Raw genomic sequence first — 10,170 nt, 5'->3', positions numbered from 1 at the left:
ATGCTTAAGCTTACGGTCATCGTTATACTTTTCATTAGGTAAGTGTATCTGGTTTTGACTCAATGACCAATGGCTTATAATTTCATAACAATCCTTTATCATCATAAAATTTTGAATGCTTTAAATCTCACATGAAATATTACAATGCGCAGGCACTTCTTCTAGATCTTTTACATCGCTTCTTAATACACACCAGGCTATCACAGTTTTAATGACATACATTTATATCAAGGTACAATCGTGAACATAAGTGAAGGGACTAGAAGAGAACGTAGGACACATTGAGATAGGCATACAAAAATCAATATTTAAAATGAAAAGGAAATGAATAAATGAGAATAACCAAAACAAAAATAAAACAATAAAAAATAATCCAATGATAAACAATAAGTATCAAAATTAGCAGAAAGGGCGTAGCGTTAGGAAATAGGTTTTCTTCAACACAAGTTTATCAACAGACCTGAAGGTTATCAAAGAATTCTGAAATGTTTGAAATTTTTGTTTTCATCATGAAAATAATGAATAAATAGCTCGAAAAATATGTATACATAGTAAGTTTTGGATACTTTCATATGTCTACTTGTATCACACGTCATTGCTTAAAGTTTAAGTCAATTATATCTATTTGTCTTTCCCACAGCTCTGTAAAATCAGACGGAGATGATCATGATAATGGTCACAGTCTTTTCGACAAATATGACTCGGATCATAACGGGGTACTTGGAAAATCCGAGTTCAGCACACTGTTCATGGGATTTGATGCATGGCCGGGTAATAGTTTTTGAATTATTTCTAAATTGTTAATCATATATGTAATTTTACTCACACATTGTAAGATCACTTGAAAAGTTCTTGTCACGTATGTAAAAGTGAGACAAACTGAAATCATATTGTAGATAGAGCTAGAGGGAGGAGGCACGAAATATAAGTACTATATAGTGGTAACCTGGGACATATACAAGAAATTCCGAACGGTTGAGGTGGGGGATGTGTGGTTTCTACGAAGTGGGAATGGTTTTTGCATTGAGAGATATCCCGTTTTAATTTAATCAATCAATTAAATACATTGATTATAATCAAATTTCAGTGTTGTTTTCTTCCTAGCCTTTATCAGTATTTCCTTCTAGACATAGGATATATTCTCAATTACGTTTACATACTTTCCTGGCTAATATATCACTACACACATCACTTATTTGCATTGATAATAACAAGTTCAACTTGTAACGGAGATTGTTGTACAAGTCCCCCCAAAATGTTAATTGAAGTACATGTAGGAAACAATTCTACCCAACAGTCAAGCTTATTTTCACTAGAGCCAGATACGTGACCTCTGGTTTACCAGTGGCCAGCCAGCAGACGCCAGCCAACGACACTTGACAACCGATAGCTAATTTACCTTGACATGGTTAGGCATGGAAGAGCCATCTGGCAGACACCATTAACAATGTCAATGTTTCAAAGTTTAGACATTTATTTTTGACAGCCATGACTGTTATTCAGTCAAAAAAAACTGATTGCACCGTTGTGTTCCTTATATTAGACCGCACCTTTCCTCGAAATTGGATGACATTAAAATTCAACTTCCTGTGGCGGCCATCTTGGAAAAAAATGTCTTAAACGAATTTTGATATGGTTTTATGTTTTGTTATTAACGACTATACCATAACTTATCCGAGTTTAAGTAGACTAAAGTTAGATGATCCAGCATACGAAATCGTTGTACAAGGTTTACGTGAGAATATTGGCTATTAAATTTTAATGCCCTATGTCTGTTAAGTTCGCCCTTTTGTTTAAAATGATGCATCATACACTAGATCATTTGCACGTTTGAAAGAGAAAATATTGCAAAGCTTCTAAACGACATGGAAATTATCCCAGTAGAAGCTACTACCGAAATATGGCAATGATGATGTTTCCAAATTAAGAAACTGTAAACTTGTGGCCAGGAGTTGAAAACAAAATGATAACGGCAAGCAATATATTCTCTGTGTAATATAGCTTTTCCGCGTGCAAATCCAAATGTAATTTGGATTTTCCAAACCGGGAAGGGGACACGGCAGTATGGCCAGCTAAGTCGTCCTTGCTAGCTGCAGGTCTTTGCGGAAAAAGAACTTTTTCCCTAACGTTGTATACTTGTATGGGTATCATGGTGTATGTGATTACGGATCTGTACTGCTAAACAGTTCTTTAACTGCTGTATAAAAGGAACTTCTCCAATACAATATACGTTAACACAGATCTATAGATTACCATATAAATGAAGTAAATCACATAGCTGCTCATTTTGTGTGGAGATACTGTTTGCGATCCCGTTAATGAAACTCAGTCTCCACATACAGTCGAACGTCGTTATTTCGAAGTCGGCGGTACCTTTGGAAAACTTTGAGTTATCCGAGTATTCGATTGAAGTGAGATCGAATGTTTGGTTAAATACTCTGGATACGACAAAAATATACTTCGAATTAAACAGAATCTTCGAGTTCGAGATAACGAGGTTGGACTGAGCAATTAAAGGAGATAGATCTTGTAGATTAGTTTATCTAACTCTGTTTTTCAACCCAACAGAGGATCACCGGGTCTCCGAACACGAGTTTGTAAATGGCTGGACATCGCGCAACAGCCAACTGTCTGAACCTGGTTCCGTAACACTATTTTTCTTTCGCACGGACCTTGACGGTGACAGAGTAATTACACAAAATGATATCAACACTCTGTTCAGCATGTTTGATGAAAATGGTAAGTTATTAAACATTGGTACCGATGCCATTTATAACGTAATTTCAGTAAAATATCTCGAATGTACATAATAAATTAAAACCGATATATTAGCAATGGTACGTTTTGTCAACAGCGAAGTAAACCAATTCCTCATACGTGTTAAAACTTGTGATGAGGTTTATAGATATGTATGTTTCGTCGTTGTATAGAACTTGTGGTGAGGTTTAAAGATAAGTATGTTTCGTCGTTGTGTAGAACTTGTGGTGAGGTTTATAGTTATGTACGTTGTAGCACCTTGTGATAAGATTACATTTGGCCTATAATATTGATGTGATGTTTACAGTAACTCATTTTATCAGAGAATAGTAAATAATTTATTATGTAAAATACATATGAGATTTATTGGGAAACTATAAGATTTTTTTTGTTTTTGTTTTTGTTTTGTTTTGTTATATGTTAGGGGAAGGCAAATGAAAACGGTGACAAACAGAAAAAAAAAAAAAAAAACACCGAAAACAAAAAAGAACCAAGCTAACATAAAATATACAGGCGTTCAAAAGTGATCGGAAAATATATGTGCTTTGACATCTACAGAATGGAATAGGTTATAGGATCACTACATCATATAAAATTGATCTAATTGATAAATTCCTATATTTCCCTGGCAAAAAGGTAATCATTGCGTTGAAATACATATTATCACAGTCACTTGCGAGAAGATCAGAACATATCAATGTTTTAATGAGATGTTAACAAGCAGGCTTATAACGTTTCGTTACCGTATGTTTGTGTCGTAGAAGAAGCAGAAGACGCTTACTCTTCCGAAACATCTAGACTTATTCCCCTCGTAGTTTATCAGGAGTCTCCGTGTAAATCTTTATTTTTTCACATTTTGCCTTAGTGTTTTAAAGAATTTGAGATTGAGTTATGACTCAAATGCTGGTATTTTCTTCTTGATTAAGAACCATCTCCATTTTCGATGACTTACTATTTTATTACGTATTTTAAATAGAACTATACATAATGATAAGGTTGCCGAAAGTTACACACATCATAACACAATTAAGTCCATGGAAACATTATTGATATTTAAGTGTGACTATTACTTTTTCGCAATACTTTATCCTACCGCAATTTGTTTAAATACGACGTTCAATTGAACTTTACTCATACGGAGTTAGATTGAACATTGGAACTTAATTAGATCGTTCCAGTCGGTAATGCGTTCCTACGTTGTACCATTAAATGTTTTCTTTTATCACAGGCAATACATCCGTGAGTAGACAGGAATTCTGTGACGCCTTCTCTGCCATGTACTACGCCATTGATAAGTGTTGATTGCTGATCCTAACTAAAATAATGTAACATATGAATACACCTGTCTTTTCCTTTTCATTTGGTTTTATTTACTTTTATAAAGATCACTTTAACAAATATAATTAGAAAGAATAGAATTTACAGCTTGGAAAACAATGTTTTTGTGTTTGTATATCATTCTTTTCCTGGATGTGATGGAAAATGTGATGTCTATAAATAAAACCGGATCAGTCAAAACCATTTACCTTCCCACATATTGAAATGATACCAATGTAACTTTTTTCCGAAGAATCTTCTCGAAATCATTTCATACAACCCGAATAGCTTTGTGGTAAAGTTCTCACCACACCAAAATATGTATCAATAGTTACATGCTCAACCATGAGTAGCTCTATAGCATGTACGTAAAAACAGAAGAAAACCTGTCGAAAGAATGACAGTGACATTCGCACAAATACTATAAACTAAACGTACAAAGTGCACGTGTTACTCTTGTTTAAATTCAAATTATGTCATGTTCTCAAATAGAAAATTGGGGTAATGAAAACGACGCACACACTCACAACAAGCATGAATATGTCGTTGATGTCATATTGCATAAAGTAATAGATTAGAATCTAAATAACTCATAATGGTGTTAATGAAACTTCATCCGTCTGTATCCAACTACATCATGTGCTGAAGTCAATCTAACATAAGTCCCTTAATATGGCTAGGTTAGTTTGGTAATCAAGGCCGAGTATTGCAATAAATAGCAATCCGCTGCAGGGAAACTGAATGGATTAATGATGTTAAAATCATCTTATACAGAAAATAACGAAATTTATATAGTTATGCGGTTATTGAACCTCGTTATTTATATTTGGACATTGATTCCGGCGGTTTTGACATAACTTACGAGTTCCAAAATGACGAAACAGCTGTATGAAATTTATCATTTGACACTACTGTACAGAATTACAAGTTGTGCTAACAGGTTTAATTCACTTGCGTATCTTCTATACAATCTTTGAGATACATATAACATAGTGTTTAATTGTATTACATATTTCGGAAGACACATTTGAAGATGGCGGCAACGAAGCACAATGTACGATAGCACCGAAGACTTGCAATGAGGTATTGTGCAATTTCCGGCAGCGGAGATATCGTTAACAAAAAAGTTGAATGCTTTCATCTTTACGAAATGTAGAAACTTCGAAGTATATCTAATATCAAGTTGTTGATTTCAACGGAGGGAACTTCTCAACTTTCTGATAACATATGAGTTTATCTAAGCACAAATAATTATACAAATGGTGACATCAAAACAGTTTAGAAAGATACTAATATAGACAATATGCACAGGAAGAAGTCTGCTGGACAAGTAAGCTCTCCAATCCAAAATTGAATTCCTTTTTGAAAAGGTCTGTTACCGTTAAGATGTATAGTTTAGTGGTGCCATCCAACTACTGTATCATTGTACCCACTAACTCTTTTCCTGGTCGTTATTTACACGTTGTATCATTGTACCCACTAACTCATTTCCTGGTTATGATTTACACGTTGTATCATTGTACCCACTAACTCCTTTCCTGGTCGTGATTTACACGTTGTATCATTGTACCCACTAACTCTATTCCTGGTTGTGATTTACACTTTGTATCACTGTACCCACTTACTCATTTCCTGGCCGTGATTTACACGTTGTATCATTGTACCCACTAACTCATTTCCTGGTTGTGATTTACACTTTGTATCACTCTACCCACTTACTCATTTCCTGGCTGTGATTTACACGTTGTATCATTGTACCCACTAACTCTATTCCTGGTCTTGATTTACACGTTGTATCATTGTACCCACTAACTCTATTCCTGGTTGTGATTTACACTTTGTATCACTGTACCCACTTACTCATTTCCTGGCCGTGATTTACACGTTGTATCATTGTACCCGCTAACTCATTTCCTGGTTGTGATTTACACTTTGTATCACTGTACCCACTTACTCATTTCCTGGCCGTGATTTACACGTTGTATCATTGTACCCACTAACTCTATTCCTGGTTGTGATTTACACTTTGTATCATTGTACCCACTAACTCTATTCCTGGTCGTGATTTACACTTTGTATTACTGTACCCACTTACTCATTTCCTGGCCGTGATTTACACGTTGTATCATTGTACCCACTAACTCATTTCCTGGTTGTGATTTACACTTTGTATCACTGCACCCACTTACTCATTTCCTGGCCGTGATATACACTTTGTATCATTGTACCCACTAACTCTATTCCTGGTCGTGATTTACACCGTATCATTGTACCCACTAACTCTATTCCTGGTCGTGATTTACACCGTTTCATTGTACCCACTAACTCTATTCCTGGTTGTGATTTACACGTTGTATCATTGTACCCACTAACTCTTTTCCTGGTTGTGATTTACACGTTGTATCATTGTACCCACTAACTCTTTTCCTGGTTGTGATTTACACGTTGTATCATTGTACCCATTGTACCACTAACTCTTTTCCTGGTTGTGATTTACACTGTATCATTATACCCACTAACTCTTTGCCTGGTTGTGATTTACACGTTGTATCATTGTACCCACTAACTCTTTTCCTGGTTGTGATTTACACTGTATCATTATACCCACTAACTCTTTGCCTGGTTGTGATTTACACGTTGTATCATTGTACCCACTAACTCTTTTCCTGGTCGTGATTTACACGTTGTATCATTGTACCCACTAACTGTTTTCCTGGTTGTGATTTAATAAATACATGTTGTATCATTGTACCCACTAACTCTTTTCCTGGTTGTGATTTACACGTTGTATCATTGTACCCACTAACTCTTTTCCTGGTTGTGATTTACACTGTATCATTATACCCACTAACTCTTTGCCTGGTTGTGATTTACACGTTGTATCATTGTACCCACTAACTCTTTTCCTGGTCGTGATTTACACGTTGTATCATTGTACCCACTAACTGTTTTCCTGGTTGTGATTTAATAAATACATGTTGTATCATTGTACCCACTAACTCTTTTCCTGGTTGTGATTTACACTCTGTATCATTGTACCCACTAACTCTTTTCCTGGTCGTGATTTACACGTTGTATCATTTACCCACTAACTCTTTTCCTGGTCGTGATTTACACGTTGTATCATTGTACCCACTAACTCATTTCCTAGTCGTGATTTACACTTTGTATCACTGTACCCACTTACTCATTTCCTGGCCGTGATTTACACGTTGTATCATTATACCCACTAACTCTTTTCCTGGTCGTGATTTACACTTTGTATCACTGTACCCACTTACTCATTTCCTGGCCGTGATTTACACGTTGTATCATTGTACCCACTAACTCATTTCCTGGTTATGATTTACACGTTGTATCATTGTACCCACTTACTCATTTCCTGGTCGTGATTTACACGTTGTATCATTGTACCCACTAACTCATTTCCTGGTCGTGATTTACACGTTGTATCATTGTACCCACTAACTCATTTCCTGGTTATGATTCACACGTTGTATCATTGTACCCACTAACTCATTTCCTAGTCGTTATTTACACGTTGTATCATTGTACCCACTAGCTCATTTCCTGGTCGTGATTTACACTTTGTATCACTGTACCCACTTACTCATTTCCTGGCCGTGATTTACACGTTGTATCATTGTACCCACTAACTCATTTCCTGGTTATGATTTACACGTTGTATCATTGTACCCACTTACTCATTTCCTGGTCGTGATTTACACGTTGTATCATTGTACCCACTAACTCATTTCCTGGTCGTGATTTACACGTTGTATCATTGTACCCACTAACTCATTTCCTGGTTATGATTCACACGTTGTATCATTGTACCCACTAACTCATTTCCTAGTCGTTATTTACACGTTGTATCATTGTACCCACTAGCTCATTTCCTGGTTATGATTTACACGTTGTATCATTGTACCTACTAACTCATTTCCTGGTCGTGATTTACACGTTGTATCATTGTACCCACCAACTCATTTCCTGGTCGTTATTTACACGTTGTATCATTGTACCCACTAACTCATTTCCTGGTTATGAGATTTACACGTTGTATCATTGTACCCACTAACTCTTTTCCTGGTCGTTATTTACACGTTGTATCATTGTACCCACTAACTCTTTTCCTGGTCGTTATTTACACGTTGTATCATTGTACCCACTAACTCATTTCCTGGCCGTGATTTACACGTTGTATCATTTTACCCACTTACTCATTTCCTGGTTATGATTTACACGTTGTATCATTGTACCCACTAACTCATTTCCTGGTTATGATTTACACGTTGTATCATTGTACCCACTTACTCTTTTCCTGGCTATGATTTACACGTTGTATCATTGTACCCACTAACTCTTTTCCTGGTCGTTATTTACACGTTGTATCATTGTACCCACTAACTCTTTTCCTGGTCGTGATTTACACGTTGTATCATTGTACCCACTAACTGTTTTCCTGGTTGTGATTTACATGTTGTATCATTGTACCCACTAACTCATTTCCTGGTACATGTAGCTGATAGGCGTATGGAAGATGAGACAAAGGTTTACATGGAGCTGGCAGATGTAAAGAACAGCTGACCTTACCTTTTATTAGAAACTTTTTCTTTTCTGACTTTTGGTAATAGCAATTTTTACTGCCTTCAAGAAATTTGTTTGCTCTCATATCATAAGCATTAAGTTCAAGGACACGCATGTATCAGTAAGTACGGAGAGAGGAAGTTGGAAGGGACGATAGAGGATGAAAAAGATAGAGGCCTTGTACAATTCGGTAGGTGATCGGGGAAAGCCCCCTTAATAAATGTTGGGCGTAATTAGTGTGATGATCCTACAAGCCTTTCCAGTATCGCCACAAGCATAATGTCGGCAGCCGATTCAAGACAGAAATAAAATCACGGATAGAGTGAGCACCCTTCGGACTACCGAGAGGGGTAAATGATACCTTTGATTGAATATCCGTGACACTCTCTCAAGAATTTCTGTTTAAAATGATGCTCGATCAAATGATTTCGAAATAAAATTCCAAATGATTAAAGGAAAAATCACATGCTACTCACTCAGTTTTTAATAAAGTATCGTACCTTGCGTATAAAACTGACCTACAAATCATTCCCTATTATGATATATATATATCACGACCAAAGACAGGCTACTTGACTAACCCAAGGACGTTTAATACAGGTACGTCCCTGGCTAGCCTTTTCCCATCGTGGTTTGATTTGGTCACATGTTAAGGTGTATGATTATTTTTATGGATTTTCCAACAATTGTTTCATCTTGATTTATAACATGAACATTTTAAAAAGATTCAAAAGAATGTTGAAACGGAAAAGAAACAGCATGCAGTTCGCTCGCACGCGCACACACATGTACCTTCGCACGCACAGACAACGTTTCATAACCTCTTCTCTTGTTGTTGTAAGCTATTTACTAGTTGATGTTAACTGATATACACACCTGTATTAGAGAGCGTGACGAGCGCTTTTTTTAGATTGTGTGGTAATTCCAACCAACAAACTACATATATACTCGTTCACATTATGGATGGAAGTCACGATAAAGTAATTCATTACTTAACGTTTAGACTGATAACAGGTTTTAGATTGAATGCTTAGAATGCTTAAATCTGTGAGGTTACCGCCTTCAATCACGTGCAAGTCAGTCCGACCATCAAAACTGATCCTTGCACATGCTCAAACTTTGCCCCCAACGAAACGGTTATGCTCAGTGACGCAGCAGTCAGCATATACCTCTCACGCAACCCACGCCAAACACTCATCATGCCATCATGAAATTTCATACAAAACCTGGACTCATCCGTAAAATAATAGACCACTGATGCGGTCGCCAATTTACATGGTCAGCTGCCAAATGCTGTCGAGGTATCGTGACGGTGTGTCTGAGCGTAATCCAGAGCTGTGAAATCTACTTCTCAATGATTGTGCAGAAATTCTTATTCCGGTAGCTGGACGGATGTCGTCATTTACCCCAGTGGAACTTGCAGGGCGAATTTGCCTAGAAACGGTGCTTAAATAACGATCCTGAAGGGCTGTCCGTGGTCTACTCGATCGAGGTTTCTCGGTGACG

General features: G+C 36.7%; 1 protein-coding gene across 1 annotated transcript; it reads left to right on the top strand.

Moving 5' to 3' along the window:
- LOC132551107 (uncharacterized) lies at positions 1–4,059 on the top strand. The gene is made up of 4 exons (XM_060215216.1): positions 1–38; positions 641–771; positions 2,569–2,739; positions 3,986–4,059. The coding sequence occupies exons 1-4, from the start codon at positions 1–3 to the stop codon at positions 4,057–4,059; spliced, it is 414 nt and encodes a 137-aa protein (XP_060071199.1).
- Positions 4,060–10,170: the final 6,111 nt, after the last annotated feature.

Source organism: Ylistrum balloti, unplaced genomic scaffold (genome assembly GCF_031769215.1).
Source record: "Ylistrum balloti isolate Yb309-2 unplaced genomic scaffold, AGI_CSIRO_Ybal_v1 Utg370176, whole genome shotgun sequence".
In the NCBI taxonomy this organism is placed as follows: Eukaryota; Metazoa; Mollusca; class Bivalvia; order Pectinida; family Pectinidae; genus Ylistrum; species Ylistrum balloti.
This window is presented reverse-complemented; position numbering and strand designations above follow the sequence as displayed.